This window comes from Lissotriton vulgaris, chromosome 8, assembly GCF_964263255.1.
Source record: "Lissotriton vulgaris chromosome 8, aLisVul1.2, whole genome shotgun sequence".
Taxonomy (NCBI): Eukaryota; Metazoa; Chordata; class Amphibia; order Caudata; family Salamandridae; genus Lissotriton; species Lissotriton vulgaris.
The window spans coordinates 544478970-544501879 of NC_141696.1; the positions used below are offsets into that span (position 1 = coordinate 544478970).

General features: G+C 43.8%; 1 protein-coding gene across 1 annotated transcript in view; it reads right to left on the reverse strand.

The window, feature by feature from the left end:
- FANCB (FA complementation group B) overlaps positions 1-22910 on the reverse strand; it is a 429090-nt gene that overhangs the window by 113797 nt on the left and 292383 nt on the right. Inside the window, exon 6 of the mRNA XM_086934356.1 lies at positions 14175-14341. Coding sequence (XP_086790482.1) covers positions 14175-14341 — 167 coding nt within the window. The remainder of the gene's footprint in view (positions 1-14174; positions 14342-22910) is intronic.

Here is a 22910-nt window from a genome sequence, read left to right on the forward strand (position 1 = left end):
CATAAAATCTGAAATCGTACTGGCAGGGCTACTGATATCTGTCAGACCTTCTTTGCCCTCCACTAACCTGAACACCCGCCAGTACAATTTCAGATTTTGTGGCATTTTTTACTCATCTTCTTCCATATTTGACCTTCTTGGGATGCTCGGGTTTTGGAGGAAGGTTCCTTAGTAACCTCACAGTAAACTAAATAATGTTGGGAAACTTATGGCACGATGACTCACGCTACCCAAGACATTTAGGTCTAGATGTATGAAGAACAGTAACAGCGATTTTTTGCGAATCACTCTTTGGAAATCGCTATTACTTATGAAACAAGCACTGGCATAGCCAATAGGTCTCGCCTTTGGGACCTCATAAGTGTTTAGCCAGAGATATTGACTTTGCCTATGTCTTTAAGCTGTGCTGTACAGAAGTGTGCAGCATGATGAATAGGTATAATAAAGAAGTGTCAGAATTTTTTTTTTCCTTATATATGACCAAGAAAGCATTAGGTACAACTGAACGGCCATATTAGAAAAGTATTAACAATAAATAATGTCTTCATTTTTTTGTCCTTTCAATGCTGGCAACTTCTATCTGTCTGTACCAATGGTTGCTTGTTATTTTGTTTATGTTATGGGGGGCATAAATAACAGGAGGGTGAAGGTTGGGAAATAGTACCTGTATAACAGTCAGTGAGAGAGTCAGCCAGTCAGTCAGTGAGAGAGTTAGTCAGTGAGAGAGTGAGTCAGTCAGTGAGAGAGAGTCCATCAGTGAGAGAGAAAGTCAGAGAGTCAGTCAGTGAGAGAGAGAGTCCATGAGAGAGAGAGAGATAGAGAGAGAGACAGAGAGAGAGAGAGAGAGAGAGAGAGAGAGAGAGAGAGAGAGAGAGTCAGAGGTAGTAAGGAGAGAGAGAGTCAGTGAGTGAGTCAGAGTTACTCAGTGAGTGAGAGTCAGTGAGTCAGTCACTGAGAGAGAGCATGAGAGAGTCAGTCAGTCAGTGAGAGAGTGAGAATCAGAGTCAGTCAGATAATCAGTCAGTGAGACAGAGTGATAGAGTCAGTCAGTGACAGAGAGAGGCCGTACGGACAGAGGGGTAAACATATAAATCTAATATCAAAAGTTACTAAAAACGCAGTAGCACTGTTGCCACACAAGGGAAGGCCTTTTGCAAAAGTTGACTGGGCGTCTTTCTGTTGCTTATTGCTATATTTGGGTATTTTACTGGTACTAATGAGGTGCACCCAATGCCCAGACAGTTTTAAAAAGAGAAAAAGTACAAAATAATGACATAATACTTTAAAAAATGTGCTGCATTATGCCACATGATTAGCATTTTCTTGCTGCATAACTTACTCAATTCTACTGCATAATTTGGCCCTCTCCTGCAGCATAATTCCAGTGGCCTTGGTAATAGGCAAGGCGTGAGAAGAGTGGGGGAGGGAAAAATCTTAAAACCAAAAGAGGCCCATCAGTAAATAACATGCAGTGAAATGGGGTCACCAGAAGGACGGGGCACAGCCAAAGACCCCCCCACCCCCTCCTTCCCACTCCACTGCCCGGGAGTGTATGTAAAGAGAAGGAAGTTAAATAGGTGGAGCGATAATAAACTGGAGACCACGTAATAATCTAGGAACACCACTACTTGGTAAAAAATGGGGACTGTGTTTTTTTTTAAAATATTTTTTTATGGAAATTTTTTTGTCAGCACACAGAACACACAAATGCAGTTTAAGTACATCAGCTGCAATGCATAAAAGGGCATGTAACCATACCAGAACAAAACAAAGCGGACAGCACAAATATAAATATAAATATAAGGTCCTAAATCATTCTAATTAATACAGTCACTGAATCTTATCATGTATTTATACAAATAATCACATTATCTAATACTAAGATCCCAACCAGGTGGCAATTGGTTCCCATAGCTGGCTTCCTTGGCTTTTTTTCCGAATACCCTTAGTTCTATAAAGCACCATCTCCAAGCGATATGTTGAGAGCAGCCTAGTTTGCCAATTAACAAAGGATGGAGGATTAGTATCAAGCCATTGTGATGTAATGCACAAACGATACAAAGCAATACATATAAATATCAAACCCTTCTCGACAGCCGACAACGCGTTTCCTTGCCATCCAAAGATTACCAGAATAGCAGTAAGTTGCACTGAAATACCCAGACTGCCCGAAATGAAAGTCTGAATTTCCCTTACAAAATTGCTGAGTTTGGGGCAGTTAAAGAACATGTGAGAGGCATCAGCAGCGTACTGGCCAAAACGGTTACAGCTATTTCCCCGTCCGGTATTCCATTTTGCTAATTTTCCCGGAGTATAATAGAGCTCAAAAATTGCCATATAGTGCTGGCTCTTCAGAGGGCCGTTGAACAGTACATTGATTGAAATTTCAATGCTTCTAGTCAGATTGACCCCTTCAATGCCTAATTTATTAGCCCATTTTGTCTCCTGGAATTCTAAATCGTCTTTAACCTTATTCAAGAATAAATGATAGAGGGGGGACATATTGCATCTGGACTTGAGTAGCTCAATAATCTCAATTTTTTGTAGAGTAATTGCGCTTTGATTTTATTTCTGCTCACAATAGCTACGCAACTGCTGAGATTTAAAAAAAGTCCCCTCGAGGTACCTTATATTTACTTTGTAGATTTTCAAAAGAAATAAAATTGTGCTCCCAAAAATAAATCTCCTAGAGAACAAATTCCTAGATTATGCCATCTTTTCATCACAGAGTCAGCAAAGATTATAGGTAAAAGAGTACAGTCCTGGAGTGGGGTATAGATATTCAAATTCGGGCCAATACCCAACCTCTTTTTCGATTTCCTCCATATTACATAATCAGGAGTTGGATCTATAGGTAACAATAATACCCGCATATTTTGTAGAATTGAAATCCAATGATATAATTGGAAATCAGGTATCCCCCACCCTCCTCTTTCTCGGGGCAAACTGCATCTTTTCATGGCACGCTGAGAACGATGGTAGCTCCAAAGGAACCTTGAACACATTCTCTCTATGCAAGAAAAAAAAACGCAGGTATTAAAAAAAGGAATAGCCCGAAAAACATAGAAATTTCGGAAAAATAAGCATTTTAATAACAATGCTACGGCCAAGCAGGGAAAGATGGAGATTATTAATTCTTTGCAGTGTTATATTAGAAGAGGAAATAATCGGGTCGAGATTTTTAGCAACTGTATCCTCGATGTTTGCTGTAATCTTTATACCCAAGTATGTTACCTCTGAATTAAAAACAGTATTCGCGGGTCGGCCAGCCTGTGAATGAATCACCTGAGTTTTTGCGACGTTTAATTTATACCCGGAACAAAGCCCAAAAGCTTCGGCCGCCTGAATAATTTGAGGAAGCGCCTCTATAATGTTAGCAGTAACCACAGCAATATCGTCCGCGTATGCGTAGACTTTATGACATTGTGTTCTGATCTGGGTTAATAATGCTATCTGCCTCCATTGTGGTAATAAAAGGGTCAATATATAGCGAAAACAAGAGCGGGGAGCAGGGACATCCTTGTCTTGTACCCCTGCTTAGAAACCTCGCCCCCTACACGGATTGCCGCTGTCGGATGGATGTACAGCGTTTGCATTGCTTTTATAAATTCAGAGGGAAACCCCTTCCAGGCCAAGACTGCCTATAAAAACCGCCATGTGACCCTGTCGAATGCCTTTTCGGCATCCAACAGGGCCACTCCGACGGATGAATTACTACTCTGAGCCCAATCCAAAATCGATATTATTCTACGAATATGGTCCGTAGTATCTCTATGTTGAATAAACCCGTGATGGGGACTGTGAAGGATCAAAATAGTGGGCAAAAAGTGAGGCAGTGGCATCAGAGTAAAGTCAAATATGCGCACACCGGTAATTAAAGAGTATGCTAGGAAACAGGCAAGCTGGGTGGGCTCAACAAAGCGAGTGACCGTGCAGTGATCACTGACAGGAAGTCCAAGGGGGCTGGCAACAGTAACCCCATAGAGGACATGCAGGGAACAAGGTAGCTTGGGGACTTGGGTAGACTTGAGAAGTAGCTAGTACCATGTGTCACCGTTTGCAGCGAGTACACATGCTAATGCATGTACCAGGGTCAAGATAGAGGTCAATAACGTCTAGGTGTAATGCACCGAGGCACTAAAAGGTGGTGTGCCAGGGACCAGGGTATTGCTGGGGTCCACATGACATATCTGTGAGTAAAGGGAGGTCATTGGAGCACGGTCACTCTGTGTGTCACGTGCTATATTTGTGGGCACACCTTCAAAACTTTTGTTTTAGAATACGGTGTTGAAAGAAACTGAGCCTTGTCGCGATAGCCTTTTGGACAACGAAATATGATAATTGTCACTTGGGCGGGTCGGGAATCATAAAAAAACAGAAGTGAATGTATCCTTTTGTCATGGGGCGCCAGGGGGGAGGGGAGGAGTGTGGAATGGAGGGGATAAATAAATGGCAGAGCAGTGACGTAATTGAACTTAGGGGGGGGGAAGCCCCCCACTCTCCGGACCCAGTCCGGAGCGCTCAGGCCATAGACTTGCCATTGGCAGAGGAAGCCCCTGGAGCTCGGGCGGCGTCCTTTGTTACATCACTGTGCCAGGGAATATTTATTGTTCCACCCAAAAGAATATTCAACCTTATGTTTGGCCCCCACCCCCTCCCATGGGAAACCAGCCCTAAACCTATCGACCCCCATGAAAAACTGGAGGAGGGGGTAACAGGGTACAAACAGGGCCAGGAGCTAACACAGCAAATGTACATACATGTGCTGGAGAGGAGAACAGCCAACGAATGTAAATAAAAAGGGCAGGCACAGAGGAACATGTAAAACTGTATAAAGGATTAAAGCTAGGGAGGTGCAGATAGCGTCCATGTGTCGTTGAGGAGAAAGTGCACGTTATCAGTGGACTGAATCCACAGGTATATTGTACTGGTTTCACAAATCACTTTCTGCTTCAAAGCTCAGAGGCCAGAGACAATTTTGAATAGTCTCTTTATTCAAAAGTTACTATTTAAATTATGTACTGGCGCCAAGATTTCTACCCTCCCTCTATTTAAAAATGCGGCAAACTGTCCCTTCAACAGGCAGGTCAATGGAAACAGCGAGTCAGCTGTTTGAAGATTAATTGACGAGCAAAGACATACGGCACTGCTAAACACACATGTTAGCAAATGGACCATATAAAACAACTGATGAAAAGAGAAATCTTTAAAATATGCATCAGGCAGCGTACAGGTTCAGGGAAAGTTAGCTAGTTCCAGAAACCTCGACACTGAAGGGCTTGTCAGCGACTGAGGCCCCAAGCGAAATGAAGTATCAGACCTGTACAAGAGCAGAAGAAACAAGTGCAGCGTGACCCGAAACAGGTGGCACACTGTGTGCGCTGCTAATTAAAAAAGGTTGGCCCCTGCGCGCAGCTGCTGGCTCCTGAAAGCAAAACGCTCTTGGAGTAAACATTTCCAAAAAAGCTGGGACAACCACACGCCTTTGGCCAATTGCGTGCTAAAGCCAGATGCAAAGGCCAATAGCGTGTAAGCACCACACGCACAAGCTTCTACAAAGCCTGAAGTGATTCCAAGAGGCCGATTCCTAGAGCAGGGCATGCACGCTGCGCTAGGCTCGACCTAAAAAGGAGCTATTTAACCCCTATTCCTTAAACAGTGATTCGTAGTGGGTTGCAAATAGACCTACCTCATGAAAATGAATATGGTATGCCCAATTTGTGACCCACTAGGATTTGCTGCCATCACCTGTCATTGTGGTCTGCTGGGGTCAGCAAACCACCATTTCCGTGATTGTATTTAAATAAAGCAATCTTAAAAAAAAAAATGCAGCCAGTTTTCCTTAAAGGAAAACAGTATGCGTTTAAAAAGAAAACAAGCATTTGCAATGCAATAGGTCTTGCATTAGGAAAGTTTGAGCTATTGGTATTGTAAATGACAAATATTTTATTTATGTGTTGGTTATGAAAATAGCGAAATGAATAGCTTTGTCATTTACAATGCCAATAGTTTTAACTTTCGCAAATGTGACACCTATAGCATTCGTAATGCAATATTTACGTGACTTAGATGTATTGATATTATAAATAGCAATGGCTTTAAAAAAAAAAATTAATACTTAAATAAGTTATTGTAATTTATAATGGCAATAGCTTTGACTTTTGTAAATAAGTTTTGTGAAGATTATGTTCAGTGTATTTTATTGTGACGAAAATCCAAGAACAGAAGTGAAATATTAACATCTTTTTGTGACATTTGTAATAAAGCTTGAAACATTAAGAGAACATGTTTGAACGAGTTGTTGTTGAATGGTTGCACAGATTGTTGCTGTGGTGGCACCGAGTGATGTGGTGGCGACGAGTGATGCTGTGGCGTTCAGTGATGCTGTGGTAGCGCATAGTGATGTTGTGGTGCCCCTTAGTGATGTTGTGGTGCCCCTGAGTGATGTTGTGGTACCCCTGAGTGATGTTGTGGTGCCCTGAGTGATTCTGTGTTGGTGCTGAGTGATGCTGTGAGGAAGCGATAGATAGATGATATGATATGTTAAAAATTATTTATACAGCGCACGTACACCAACGGTTTCTTGGCGCTTCAAGGACAGGCTGGGAACATGCAAAGAGGTGTGATCCGTTAATTGTAGGCGTGGGAAAAGAGCAAGGTCTAAAAAAGCCCTCCTGAATTGAGGATAGGAGGGGATTAGACGGAGAGCTGAAGGGAGTGAATTCCAGAAGAGTGGAGCCTGTGAAGAAAATTGCAGGCCTCCATGTTTCCTGCGACTAAAGGTGCATGTAGACAACAGGTTTGAGCATGAAGATCGAAGGACTCGGGAGGGAACATAACGGTGGATCCGAGAGGCGATGAAGGCAGGGCCTTGCAGGGAGAGGGCCTTGTGGATCAAGCAGCCTAGTTTGAAGAAGCTGCGCTGGGCCACAGGGAGCCAATGGAGGCTCCTAAGGAGAGGTGTAGTGTGACTAGACCTAGGCTGGCCAAAGACGAGTTTAGCAGCTTGATTCTGGATGAGTTGGAGTTGATAAGTTTGGTAGGCAGGTATTCCAACATACAGTGCATTTGCATAGTCAATCCGAGATATGACCAATCCCTGAATGACTTGAACAAGAGCGTCTTGAGAAAGAAATCTGCTGATTTTCCTGATGCGACGTAAGTGGAATATGCAGACCGGTACCACTGATTGGATTTGGGCCCTCATGGAAAGGTCACTGCTAATGGTAACTCCAAGACTTTTTACAGAGTTGACAGGGGATGGAGGACAGCCCAGGGAGCGTGGCCAGAAGTTGGTGTTCCAGGGGTTTCCTGAGGGCCCTGTCAAGACCAGCTCGGTCTTATCGGGATTGAGTTAGAGCTGGTTCACGTTCATCCAACTGCTAATAAAAGTCATGGTGGATTGAACATTCTTGATGGAGGAAGGGGAGGAATCAATATTAAAAATGAGCTGTAGGTCATCTGCATAATTGAAGATGACTGCTGATCTTTTCTGAAGCTCAGACATCAAAGGGAAAATGTACAGATTAAATAATAAAGGGGAGAGAGAAGATCCCTGAGGGACTCGGTAGGTGAGACTTTTTTTTTTCTGAAGTGAAAGTGGAGAGGCGGACTGCTTGATTGCAGTCCTGGAGGAATGATGTCAGCCACCTCAGCGGTGTGCCCCGGATGCCGGCGTTCTCGACCCGGTCGAGAAGGATGGTATGGACGACGGTATCGAACGCCGCCAACAAATCCAGGAGCACCAAGGCTCGTGAGATGTTCTGATCGGCCCCCTTTCTGAGTTCATCATGAACCGCCAAGGCAATAGACTCAGTCGAATGTTCAGGCCTAAACCCCGCTTGATGGGGGTCTAGGAAATGAGAGTTTTCCACGAAGGTGCTGAGGCTGTTAGTTACGAAAGCCTCCAGGACTTTACCCAAAAAGGGAAGGAGCGAAATAGGGTGGAAATTACTCAGTACCTCAGGGTCAGCTCCCGGTTTTTTGAGAATGGGGGAAACGACTGCTGATTTGAAAGAGAGGGGGACCACCCCAGAGGTAAGAGAATTGTTCAGGAGGGAGATTGGAGGGTCAGGGAGGTTAAGGAAAAGCAATGTAAGGGGGGCAGCTGTTCCGTGGAGAACCGGAACGGACTTTGCTAAGGAGAGAGAAGAAAACCTCCTTGGTAATCAGAGGGAAATTGAAAAAGGACAAGGGATTCCCAAATGTATTGCCCAGATTAGAGATTGAGACAGTTTTGGGAATACTGCCTTTGATCTTAATGATCTTCTCAATGAAATAACTATTGAGAGAGTGGACTGTGATGACAGAGGTTTAATGGAGACACGATCCGGTTTAGCTAATTCGCCCACTATAGAGAAAAAAAATTTGGCTTTGTTTGAGGAGTTGAGGATTTTAGCAGAGAAATATTCGGTTTTGGCTTCAAGGATGGCGAATTTATAGTCTTTTAGGGCAGTGAGAAAATTAATTTTCTTTCGGGGGCAGTAATCCAGTCTCCACTTGCGCTCGGTCTGACGAAGAGCAAGTTTCCTCTCTTTCAGATCCTTGGTAAACCAGAGCTGGGCGTCATGTGGCCGTTTGGTTTTAAGTGTTTTCAGAGGAGCAAAGGTGTCCCTTGCCTCGGCCAGCCAAGTATTAATTTCTTTGGCCTGGGTGTGGACTGGAAGAGGTGGTCCAAAAGGCTGGGGAGGACGAGGTGTGGAAAGGGCAAGGGAGAGACAGAGAGAGGGAATGTCAACCCGACTCCAGTTCCTAATTGTGAGGGGGTCGGGGGTACAAAGTTTGGGGTTGGCAGTTATGGGAAGAACAAAAGAGATAAAAGTGATCCGACCAGGCGCAAGGGGAAATCTGGAGGTTCGAAATATCCAGATTTGAGGACCAGACCTGATCCAGAATATGACCCTTGATGTGAGTGGTTGCATTGATGTGCTGCGAAAAGTTAAGGCCATTTAACAGGTCCGTGAAGTTTTTCGAGCAGGAGCTTTCACACTTATCAAGGGGCCAATAGTTAAAGTCCCCTATGATTATGATGTTAGCATGATTTATCGCCAGCACGGCAACCATACTGCCGAAGAGCTGAAGAAATTTCGGTAGATGTTCAGGTGGTCTATAAAATAGTGCGAAGGTTAAAGGAAGCCTGTTTGAATCAAGTTTGAATAATAGGGCGTCGACCAAGGGGATAATGGACATGGTGATGGAAGAAACCTTGTGAGTTTGAGAGATAATGGCAGCAACTCCGCCCACTGCTTTCCCCTGTGGCCTGTTTGCCTGAAGGATATAGTAATTGTCGGGGATTGCGGCCAATAATTCCGGAGTGGAATCAGATGTAAGCCAAGTTTCGGATATAAGCAAGATGTCTGGCTAGATAGATGGAGTGACTGCGATAGATAGATAGAGGGAGGGCGATAGATAGATAGAGGGAGGGGGATAGATAGATAGAGGGAGGACGATAGATCGAGTGAGTGCGATAGATAGACAGATAGTGAGGGAGATAGATAGATGGACATATAGAGTGAGGGCGATAGATAGAGTGAGGGCGATAGAGCAAGGGTGATAAGATAGATAGAGTGAGGGCGATAGATAGAGCAAGGGCGATATATAGATAGAGTAAGGGCGACAGATAGAGTAAGGGCGACAGATAGAGTGAGGGCGATAGATAGATAGAGTGAGGGCGCTAGAGTGAGGTTGATAGATAGATTTAGTGCGATAGATAGACAGATAGTGAGGGCGATAGATAGATGGACATATATAGTGAGGGCGTTAGATAGAGTGAGGGCGATAAGATAGATAGAGTGAGGGAGATAAGATAGATAGAGTGAGGGCGATAGATAGAGCAAGGGCGATAGATAGATAGAGTAAGGGCGACAGATAGATAGAGTGAGGGCGATAGATAGATAGAGTGAGGGCGATACATAGAGTGAGGGCGATAGAGTGAGGTTGATAGATAGACTGAGGGCAAAAAGATAGATAGATAGACTGAGGGCGATAGAGTGAGGGTGATAGATAGATAGAGTGAGGGCAATAGATATATAGATAGATGGTTGTGTGTGTGTGGGGGGTTGTGTGTGTGTGGAGGGTGTGTGAGGAGGGTGTGGGTGGGTGTGGGTGGGTGTGGGGGGTGTGTGGGGGGTGTTGGGTGTGTGGGGGGGGGGGTGTGTGGGGGGTTGTGTGTGGGGGTTGTGTGTGTGTGGGGGTTGTGTGTGTGTATGGGGTTGTGTGGGTGTGTGTGTGTATGTGGGGTTGTTTGTGTGTGTGTGTGGTTGTGTGTGTGTGGGGGGGTTGTGTGTTTGTGTGGGGTTGTGTGTGTGTGGTGTGTGTGTGGGGGTTGTGTGTGTTGTGTGTGTGTGGGGTCTGTGAGTGGGGTTGTTTGTGGGGGGTTGTGTGTCGGGGGTTGTGTGTGGGGGATTGTGTGTGTGGGGTTGTGTGTGTTTGTTTGTGGGGATGTGTTTGGGGGTTGTGTGTGGGGGAGGACAATCAACAGATGAGAGAGAAAGGAGAGAGTGAGAGAGAGGGAGGAGAGATAGAGAGAGAGAGAGGAAAAAGGGGGGGAGAGAGAGGAGAGGTATAGAGGGAGGGAAAGAGAAGGAGGGGAAGAGAGAGCGGGAGAGAGAGAAAGAGAGGAGAGAGACAGAAAGAGAGGGAGGAGAGATAAAGAGAGAGAGGGAGGGAGAGAAAGGGAAAGAGTGAGAAAGAGAGAGTGGGGAGGGAGAGCCAGAGAGGGGAGTAGAGGGAGAGCCAGAGAGGGGGAGAGAGAGCCAGAGATAAAGAGAGAGTGGGAGAGACAGAAAGTGTGAGGAGAGATAAAGAGAGAGAGAGGGAGTAGAGAAAGAGAAAGAGAGAGTTAGAAAGGGAAAGAGAGCGAGAGAGGGGGAGAGAGAAAGAGAGCAGGAGAGAGAGAGAAAGAAAGCGAGAGGAGAGAGAGAGAGACTATGCGCCCTGGTGGGAGCCGTGGCCCCGGCAATATTTCTAAAGAATAACGTAATGTAATTTTAATTTCCTTCCCTATTTATAGAGGTATTTTAAGAATTTCCCTCTTTTTTTCTATAACAGTATTTTTTTCTGGCATATTTTTACTGATCGTGGAGGAAGAAAGAGCTGGCGGGGATGAATGGGTGGGTGGATGTCGGTGAGGAGGGGAAGGAAGTGGGGAGACCGGGAGGAAGGGGAGGATGAGAGTGAGAGAGCGTGAAAGGAAGAGAATCGGCGAGCGAGAAGCAGACAGACAGAGTGGAGATGGGGGTGAGGAGGGGTGAACACAAAAGGAAGAGACAGAGGGTGGATGCAGGGCTTTTCTAGTTGAATAATAATTATAGCGTGTGCCACAGAGAGGCTGTATTTCGTAGTGCTGTAACGGAAGTGCAGTCAGAGCAGAACTTGTTTGATGGCATCGAAGTGCTTCAGACGCCCTGGGAGGCATGCTGTGGAAGTTTGCAGGCGTGACCTCGTACTGCGGTTTAAAGCAGTGTGTGATTTGGGGGGGAGGGTCATTGGGAAAGAGGGGAAAAACACAACTATGGGATTAGGGGTGGAATGTGTCGATCCTAGAGCCGTAGGGAGGTATTCAGGGCAGAAAGTCTGCAGTCTGTCAGCGGCTCGGCAATGCTGGCTGTTTGTGCCCGATGCAACATCTGAAGATAGGCACTCATCGCGCACACGGACTCAATAGAGCATTAATATTCTGAACCTTTATGAATGAATTGTCTAACTGGCAAAGAGATATCCAGGCACGCACACATCACAGCTTCAGGGGTGTTTACCCGCCAATATATCTTCCCAGCAACAAGTAAACGTTCTGGGTATTTCGAGTGAGCTTGTTTGTTCGCCGCAAGAGGAGCTAGAAAACAAGCATTGGCCATGAAAAGTGAAAGTGAAAGCACGGCCGTGAGACGCGCTCTGTAGTGGGGGGGGGAGGTGCAGGGGTAGATGGGGAGGTGCAGGCGATGTGCAGAGTTCAGAAACTCACAGGTACATAAACCAGCAAAAAGACCACCGACGGAGGTCAGAGAGGAGAGACTGTCCGTTTGATACCTTGCTTAAATGGAGCCAGAATCGTTCAAAACACATTGGGGAAGTGGTGGCAGCACCATGATATGGAGAAAGGGTGAACGAATGCAAGCAGAGAAAGGTCGACAGGCCAAGTGAGAGAGGAAGGGGAGGGAAGAGAAGAGAAGCCGCGTGAATGGGATAGGGAGACAAAGTGGGAGATCGGAGCGCGCGGTGAGCAATACCCAGAAAGGATTGGCAGTTAGTAAAAGGCACCGCATGACTTAAAAGTGAGTGGGAGCCAACAAGAAAAGTCAGGGGAACGAGCACAAGGGATGGGCGCAGGCTGAAAGGGAGGTGTGCAGGATACGGTCAAGCTAGAGCAATAGAAAAAAAGCGCTAGCGGCCGCAAATGGTGACCTGCAGAGCGCGTGAAAAACAATCACTTCAGAGCATTCAGCGCATTACTTTGAAGTCTAATGCCGGGGGAGCAGCTTGGTGGAGGGGGGCGGGGGAGCGAGCGAGTGGGAGGGAACAAGCATATGGGGATGGGGTGTGAGGCCAAGCGTGCGCCTGGCGAAGCGTCACGCTTCAGTACACAACATGCTTAGGGAGGAATCCGCTTGTTCAAGAGTGTTGTTTCCACTGCAATAGTTCAGAGCAATAAATAGCTCGACCTAAAAATGAAAGGTTTAAGTTTCATATATTTAACCCCTTCGACACTCATGACGAGCTGGGCTCGTCATGGTGTAGCCCGCTCGCACACTGATGACGAGCCCAGCTCGTCACGCAAAGTGCGATTTTGAAAAACCCAGCGCGCTAGCGGAATTCCGCTAGCGCGCATCCGGTTAAGGAGGCAGTGGACCACTACCTGCTCGTAAAAAATATTTTTATAACCATTCTCAAAGGGGAAGGGGGCCCTTGGTGACCGCTTACCATTTGCGCATGCGTCACTAACAACTTCGAGTTGGTAGTAAAGTGCGAATGTTTTGCCACTGTATTTCGGTTGCAAAACATTTGTACATACCAATGTGAATCGGTATTTGGAACGGATGCCTTAACACCTTCGACGCTCATTGCGAGCTCAGCTCGTCATGAGGTACACCTCTCGTACACTCATGCCGAGCTGAGCTCGTCATGACTAGTGGGAATTACAGATTTTCAGCGCAGGGGGGGAAAACCATAAGCGTTGATGGTGTTAAACATGCCCCTTGCAAATACCGATTCACAAACCCAAAGATTCAGTAACAGGTTTCTGAATTGCAATTTAGATTTTGTAAATTTGGAAATGCCTTTCTGCATTTGCAAACGGCCCAATTCTGCGAATCGGGCTGTTTGCGACCGGAAAAAGGCATTGTACATCTGTCCCATTGTCATTTAAAAGATAGGGAAGAACCTAGAACAATGTGTTAAAGAGAAGCCTAGAAGATCTGTCTCTGAAAGTTAGTCTTACATCTTCCATAGTTTTGAATGGTCTGTAGAAATAACACACGCAAAGGCAATGTACCATCTTTGCGGATCATGCAATGCAACTAGGTGGTTGGGTTGCAGTTATTGGTTATACTATGATTTCTACATTAAGAGAGAAACATAAACATATACGATATATGAATAGATTGGATTTCGTTTAGCTTCACTATCTATAATTAGATTTTTTTATTCTGGAGAAAGAAATATAAATCTTATAAAACAAAATGGACGCAGATTCTGTAAGTTCAATGTAGATGATGTTCATGTTGCAGTGGTACAGGGGACATTTATTAAGTTGGGGGTTGACAGGATAGAAGAGTTTCGTTATTGTGAAGTGAAGGTGAACAGTGAGGTGGAGTAAGAAATACAGTTTGAGGCCAAGTAAGAAGAATCAGCTATTTCTAGTATTGTTTGGGATTTAGGATTAAAATGCATTTTAAGAAACGAGTTTAACCGAGTTGGTTTTACTGAGATTGTTTCCTTTTTATGATGGGACCACAAGTAATGAGAAATAAAGTTCGTTTTTTGTATTTTTGGCTCACAATCTCACATTATAAAATGGTTACACTTTATAACTTTCTTGGATTTGTGTTGTGATGGTTTTTGCTAATCAATCAATAAACGGATATGAATATGTTTAATAATAACAGTCAGAACACCATGTAGAAAGCTGTATCGGTCTGACCATGTCACTTATCAGCAAGATAAAGACGAGCACTTACAGGTCAGCAGAATCGGTGAGCTTTACTCCGACCACCCAGTGGTCATCGACCACACGCTGCCACACTCTCTCGACAAGGTGGTCGGGGTCAGGTTGCAGCATCTTTTTGACTCCATCTGAAGGGCTGCAAGAGGGCTCCTGATCATCCCACAGAGACACAAGGCCTTCCTTTAAAAAGCAAAAATGTTTACGTCAGTTGGGTAACAGACCTGCTGGTCACGATTATAATACGAAAAGCCAGGATTATACTTGCATTACTTAACAGTTACATCTACACTCAGAGTGCAGCGAACGAGAAGTATTCCTTGCGCAATGGATATTTGTGGGACAGATCTGTGGAAAACTCACTGCATGAGAACCACAAATGCCTGGCTACAGTGGGATGCTAAACAAAAATACACCTCTTTCGAACTAAAATGCACACATATCTCAACCAGCAAAGAGTTCCTCAACATTATCAACTTGAATGGACCTCTACATTGAAAGAGGGCAAGTTGACGTGCATACGAAAGTTGAACAAAAAAGGCAGCATGACTGTGGAACTTCAGCTTGTTCTGGCTTCAGCACGTGTGTCTTGACTTGGCCTCATTTCCACCCCAGTACCGTACATTCGCGGTGTGCTTTGATCTACCTTCCCACTCTACCTCAGTACTGTCGTTATTGGCTTGACAACCTAGTTCTGACAATGAAGGCTGCTTAGGGTTTTCAAACTTTGGATCCAGAAATGTACTGAGGAGGAACGGAGGACGTTACTGGTGGTGTAAAGGAGGCTAAGGGAGGGTAGTACTGGTAGTACTACCCGGGAATTCTCAACTACTACTCTTGGAAGCAGTCAGCTAGTGCTGCAAGTGAGCGACTTGTGCCACTGACGTCATAAGGCTTTAGTTTTAGCCCATAAACATCCAGAAATACACGAGTGCTCCAGGCAGCATGATCCTGATCACTGCCTCCTACCCTTCTCAGTACAGCTGCTACTTTGACTTACTTGGAATGGACGCAGATCCACCAATGCAAAGGAGGCCTTGAAAGTTGTAGTTACGAGAGACGAACAACACGAGCCACATGACACGGCAATTAAAGAAAATTACGACTTCACGGAAAAAACACAGCGTGGAATTAAAGCAGAACGTACTTGTGATGTCCGTGAAGAAGATTAAAATGGTTCCCTTATTCAGTTTCCTAAGATGAACTAAAGTCCTGTCTACAAAAATACTTGGAAAAATTAAAGTGGCCTTTACGGTGACTCCATTAGTTTGACCCAATAGGCTGTTTGCCATTATCAATCTGTGGGTATCCTTGCCACCGAGTGCTTGGACCAGAACGCGTTTCTATAGGTGCTTTAATACAGAGATGTGGGCACTAATACAGAGCAAAGGCATCCCCCCCCCCCCCCGTTCCAGCATGTATGTGCAATCTCGCCAGATCCCTTTAATTAAAATTAAAGTGTGTGTTTTATGTCTGATGGAAGTAGAATGCAATAATAAGGGCAAAAACCTACATATTAAGAGTAACAGAGTTACTTTAAAGGTAATATTTTCCTATTCTAATGTTCGAGCTCTTTCTCATTCTCAGCTTGTGAGTAGATTTCCCATCAATAGAGAACAAAACTGAGAAAAGCAACTTTAAACACAGGTTTCCGAGACCTTCCTTCCAAATGCAATGGTGCTCAGGGAAGAAGCCTCCAGAGCGTACTTTCAGCAGAATATATGGAGTGACCCAGGTGGCCACATGGCATTTATCTCTGTGTGGAAAATGCCTGGAGAATTACACCAGCACTGCCTTAGCCATTGTGGAGTGTGCCTCGAACTCCATTCTAGAGGTGAGACCTGCTTGACTGCAGATAATTGGAGGGATTTCTCTGGCTCCTATAGAAAAACATGGGATTGCCACCGGGACAAATGTGACCAGGATGGCAGAGTCAGCTGCTGAGCAGAACTAGGTTTTCACAACTCAGAGACCCGTGGGTATCTAGGAGCGAAACCTGATGGCAAAAATTGGGGCTCCTGAGATAGTGTTGACAATGGAGGTTGGTTCATGGAGATTCGCTGGGATTTCTTGGCCTCATCTGAGACTGAGGAAGTAGACTTGGTCTTCACCTTGAAGTATTTCATCTTCGCTGCCCTGGATGGTGAGAATAGGAAGCACCAGTATGTGTCAAAGGAAAACGCACTTTTACAAGACATGAAGGTCTTTAACAGCTGGGAAACAGGAGGTCTGAACACTGCATGAGCAGATCAGAGTTGATGGTCATGAAGGGAGTGTCAATGAGTTCCCTAGACATCAGGAGTTTCTGCTCTGCAGCTTCCTTGCTAAGGATGTGTACAAATCCCTACTCTTTCTGGCTTCCTTAACATAGTTTGTGCGCAAGGAGGCCTGAAAGTTCAGCTGGTGTCAAAGGCAGTGTCCTTAACCGGACATGATGGGGTGACACTGACGTGAACATGGATGGAGCACTCTAGACAACCTGCCTCCTTGTCCATGGGGGAAAGAGTCACCTTACCCTTCAGGAAAACTACAATCAGCACCACAGACTGAGCGGGGGAATTCCTGGGCAAAAACTGGGTACCACTTGGAAGAACAGACCTTGAGATGGCAGGATGAGAAAAAATCTCTTGAAATCTCTAGAGCCTGCTTGAGAACCTGGGATCCTATGGCAATGGCTGGCCTTCTCTGGGAACAATTTCAGCCACGAAGGTATAAATCACAAATGTGTCACTCCTTTACTGGCAGGAAGGGTACTTGGTAAGGCACCAGGTGGCAGAGACCCCAGACTTACCTCAGATTTTTTTTCTTGTGGAGAATACAATGTCACATCAGGGATCGGTGGCCTTTACTCTGCATGCAAGCCGGTCAGTTCCATATGCTGCATTATGACGTACACATGGGTAAACTCCGACAGTAAGTAAAAACCTGTTTTAATACAGCTTTAGAAGTATTATGATCTTCCTACAAGTTGTCGGGGATACCCATAAACTGAAAATGTGACAAATTTAGAGTACAAGAGAATGCAAGAGTATAAGAGACGCCATGTAGATACAAGGTTCGCTATTTCTAAACACCCCTTTTTACTTTGTAAAACATATGCATGGCTAAGAACAAGAAATAGTCTAGTGTTCCTTTGGCATTACATGTAGCAACCAATTGTAAAATGGGCAATCTGGGATAGCAAAGTGGTAACCTTTATACTTTATAAGGGTGCAGGACTTAACATTGCATGTCAATTTTGTTAGCCTCCTTACCATACAAAGTTTACAGGTTTTCAATATTACAATTTACTTTGATCGACCTGTCAGCCTTAAAGTGATGTTCCCCCAAACATTTTGCCTTCTCCCCCTCTTATTTTTCGGACATTTGTTTTTTTTTGTCGTAGGGCTCTATACACTTCCTCACTTCTATCTAGTACTAAAGTGCTTATGCTCACTTCCCTAAACATGGTAAAATCGTCCTACAACTGATTGGCGTATTTAATGTATTTATATGTCCCAGGTAAAGTAGTATATTATATAACCAGGGCTAGTAAATTAAATGCTACTCGTGGGCCTGTAGCACCTATTGTGCCAGCGCCTAAATAACCCCCATGCCAAGCCTAAAACTCCATTTTAATACAAATAATTCATCCTTAAGATAAACCCTAGACACCCCAAAGGCGAGGGAGCATTTTGATGAAAATGTTGGACATGCACTTTTAAGTTTTATATGTCCTGGTAGTAAAATATTCACAAGTTTGTTTTTTACTACTGTGAGACCTACCCCTCCCGTTGGATATTATTGGGTTACCTTATTACATTTATTAAAAGTTAACTCTGGATTGGGAACAGGTGGGGAAGTCATGTTTGGTGTCTGAAGAATTCTAATTTAACACCATATTTAATGGTAAAGTTGGATTTTAAGTCACAATTCTGAAAATGCCACTTTCAGAAAGTTTAAGCTAAACAGAAAATCTAGCTGCCTAATTGTTGTACTGCCTCAACAAAAGAGGACCAATAACTCTATTTTTTATAAGCTCTTGATTTATTCACATATTCTTTGTGATTTACTTCAGTTATTTATAATACTTTTTTTAAAACATGTCATACTTATTTAGAATTTTTAACTTGCACATACATTTGGTTAAACAAATTTCATAGACAGAAAAAACAAAATCATATTATAACATAACACTAACTTTGTTTATACAAACTTAATCAGTACATAAAAAGTATGGAATAGACCATTCTTTGACCAGTCCTTCTTTTCAAAATAGCACTACACGGTGGAAGTAACAATTAACACATAGAAACAATCCTCCTCTGCAAGTATATACTAATGGGGCCACTACTTGTGAATGTGTTAACTAGAGGAATAGGCATTCTGACAGTATTTCCACTATCACGTTGATTTCTTTCAGATATTTTTCCCTCAGAGGCTAGGCCAATGTGTTTTGTACCCCCTTGGCATTAATGGGGTTCTCCTCGAGACCAAGACTGGGTCGATTCTGTGAATGGTAATATATAATGATGTATTAATCACTTTAAACTAACATAAACCCTCCTCTTCTTTCCAATTTTTAATACGCACATTCTAAAGTACCTCATTTTTCAGGTCGCTTATTATATGACAAGTGCTACCTCTGAACGATTTCCTTGAAAGCCAACTGTCGCTTTTCAATTGTGCATACCTGTAAAATGAGTGGTAAACTCAGGTTACCATCTTGTGTAACATAGCTGTTGAATCAAATAGTGCATATATTCCTGTTACATTTGATTGTTGTTGGTGTCATGACCTTGCCCAAGAGCTAACTGTGTTTCTTATTTGCTGTCATTATGGTTTTCAAACAAACGATTTGTTATTATTGTTTTTTGGAAACTGCTCGGAAGTCGACTTGTACGGTTTTGATCCCTTCCGTCTAAGATTTTAAGTAACAGTACTGGTGCGTTTTAACCACGTAACTCTATTAGGCAAGATAACTGCTCACCAAATTCATTACTTGCCTCTGATTCCGAAGTTATTTTAGTGCATTTTTTCTTTGCCTGCGGTTAACTCCGGTCACTGGATAAGTCGGTGTGAAGTGTGATCTCGGCGGTTAACAGTCAAGGCTAAAGCAATCAAGCACTATTTGGACATTCATTGCATGTCGGTCTGTGTGGTTTATTATAACCTATTGGGGCGCTGTTATTGCATGCTGGTAGTTGTACAAAAGGAAAAATGAACTAAAATCACTTCGGAATCAGACAGCAAGTAAGGAATGAGGTACTTTATAAAGTTGTTATTTAAAAGTGGAAAGAAGAGGAAAGTTTACCTTAGTTTAAAGTGATTAATACATTATTATATATCACCATTCACAGAATCGACCTTGTCTTGGTCCTGAGGAGAACCCCATTAATGCCAAGGGGTTACGATATGCGTTGTCCTAGCCTCTGTCCTAACCTCTGGGGGAAGAATATCCGCAAGAAATCAACTTGATAGTGGAAATACTGTCAGAATGCCAATTCCTCTATACGCATATACCGGCAGAGGAGGATTGTCTCAATGTGTTATTTGCTATTTCCGCTGTGTATTGCTATTTTGAAATGAAGGACTGGTCAAAGAATAGTCTATTCCATCTTTTTTATGTACTGATTAAGTTTGAGGAAACGAAGTTCTTGTTATGTTATATTATGATTTTGTTTTTTCTGTCTACAAAATTTGTTTAACAAAATTTTTAAGTTAAAAAAAAAAAAAAAAAAGATTGGCCCTCCAATGACATGTTTTAAAAAAAGCATTCTAAATAACTGAAGTAAATCATCACAAATATGTGAATTAATCACAAGATCTAATGAAAATCAAGTTTTTGGTCCCAACCCCTTCCTTTCATAAAACATTTAGCAAGTTGGCATTTTCTTGTCCTAACCATTTGGCGCCTACCGCCTGTTCCTGGGTCACATGACTAGGTATCGTTGTCAGTTGGCCTATGGGTATTTCTCCCTGACAGCCACACAATAGAGGGACAAGGTGTTGCCTGGGTGGCCCATCTCAGGCAGAACAGGGCAGGGGGAGGCTGAACACATCCTCACTTGCGCTTCAAAGGTTTGTGCCTCAGCTCTCACACAAACATCTTCAAATCAGTCTATTGTGCCTGCAGACACACTGGAGCGAGGGCAGAGAAGTAGGAAATTGCTGACACATTTGTGGAGGGAAGATTCCAGAAGTTTCTCCCACTTCCAAGGTGGCACCAGGTATAATAATAGGACCCACAGACCTACTTTTCAGTTCAGTTATGGACCTGCAGAAGGACTCTCAGAGGAATGTCCTGTTGCCTGAGGCCTGCTGCCTGGTAGACTGCCCTGCAGCCTAAAACCTGCCATGTGCCCTGAATGGACTGCTCTGCTATTTGAGTCCTGCTTTTCTGCTTGCACCCAAGATTACTAAGAGTGACTCCAAGGGATAGTTGTCTGGCCTCCTGATCGGAGCCTGAGGGACAGAAAAGACTCCAGCTATCCTGATCCTGCACCTGGACCCAGCCTGAGTGAGTCCAGCCCTCCAAGTGGTGCCTGTCTAGCCCTGGAGCCGTGAAATTGGTGCTAAAGGTGCCCATACAGCTCAGATCCAAAACTTGGGACTTAGAAAATGTTCTGCCAAAAAGTGCTCTGAGAACCGAGGAATTCGGGTCCTACATGCTCGCTGATCCGCCCAAGGTGCATCGTTGGTCGGCCTGACTTTGTGGCAGCTTCTGCTACATACTTCTCTGCGATTCAGAAAAGGGGGTGGTGATGTCCTGCTGGAGATGTTAGACTTCCACAACAGCGTCAAAATATTCACTGTGACATTTTCCAGCGACTCCCCGAAGACAAAGCTTCCTACTCAGACTCCGCCGGCTGCCTTGCCCTGCTGAACTTTACCTTCTCATACATTTTCTTTGAAATTTCTTCCAAGTCTGAGGTAAATGGAGGCCAGGCCCAATCCATTTTGTGATTCCAAACCGCCCTTCATCGAGGTCGGCACTAACTTCTGACTTTGCCCCAGTCTCGTGCGACTAGATGTCCGTGGTTGGAGCTTTGATCTTTTAGGTGCTATTTTTCACTTTAAAAATTCATAATGGCGGTCCTACTGGTTAGGCTTTTGTTGTTGCGCTATTAAACATTTTATTAAAATGTACTCTATTTTTCTAAATCAGTGTGGAATTTTTCTTGTGTTGTGTTGTCACTCTATTACTGTTAAGTGCTGCATAAATACTTTACACTTTGCCTCTAAGTAAAGTCTGGCTGCTTTTGTGCCAAGCGACCAGAGGCCAAGTTGATTTAGTGACTTGTGTGGTTCACCCTGACAAGGATTGTGGGTGTTGCTTGAGAAGAGCTCACACCCCCTCAACCAACAACCCAATTTCTTGTTTGTAATAATTCTTTATTTAAGTCATACAACACATCACACCCAAGAGCTACAATGCCCCAGATACAGAAAAATTTAAACAATGCAATTTCTCATGCACTCCCAATGCAGTGCCAAATCCAGGAAGAGGTGGCACCATTTTGCACTTACAGATTATTACATATACCCATATAGAAGCCTTACCTATTACCTATCTTAGACATATAATTAGGGAAGGTAGTAGCAGAGAGATCAGTGTCTAAAACTGAAAAGTGGACTAAATCCCATAGCCATGTTCAAAGCAGAACGCAATGTAGCGGATAATCCAACTAGAAATAAGTAAAGCCTCACATGTAAGTAAATTGCTTCACAAAAGCGCAAAGTTGGTTTTGATGTGCAGTACAAAAGTGACAAGAAATTAATCAACAGACATAGGGGAAAAACAGTGAAGTGTAAATCTCAAAGTATTTTGAGAAAATATATAGAGTTCATCATATAGACCACACTTTTGTGACAAAATGAGCACACTGATTGAGTTCTCATACTTTCCTGACTTGAGTGTTAGCCACTAGAAAGGAATACCTGAAAGACAGTAACAATAAGGGCAGCTAGGCTAAGGGCAAAAAGGAGGTCGCATGATAAGTCCTTAACATCAGATAATAGAGTTAAGAGGATCTCACAATATACAGTTGCATTTTACAGTCCTGACAGAGTCATTGAACAGCATTATTTTACCTAAAAATGAGCTTAATTTTATTTGCCTTTATAGGATCAAAACATGTTTTTGAAAATCTATCCTATTTTATTTTGTGGATATTTTTCTAACAATCAAGCTCTCTGTTCCACTAGTAAGGCAGGAGATACAGCTAAACTGAAACAATCTTCACTGATTAAGAGAGTATATATCTAATGATGCTTTGAGAGCCATGACACCCAAGCAAAGGCAATCAGAATGATTAGCCATATGCTCTCAATGAAAATCTGAACAATGCAGATAATGTGAGATGCATAGGTGTGCAGTGGCAGCCACTGCCAATCTAAAGTAGAGGGGCGCGGGTACGGAGGGGTTTGTGGAATAATAAAAATAACAAAAATAAAAAAGACTTACGTGCTGCCAATGCTGCCGGCCACCTCAGTACTCCTCTCCAACTCTCCTCCCAGCAGTCCATGGGCCACAGCAAAGGCTTCCGCCCAATCCAGAGACTGCTCTCATGCTACACCAAGCATGAGAGAAGAGCCTTTATTCGCCTGAGCAGGCTGGTCGGACACTCGCTGAGGCACAGGAAGCCGTTGGCTTTTCTCCAACCCAGCTGTGCAACACAGCTGGGCTGGAGAAATATAACTGCTCATGTCTGTTTGGCAAGTCTACGAAAACCGATCAAACTGACTTGCGCACTTATTAGTGCCCACCATT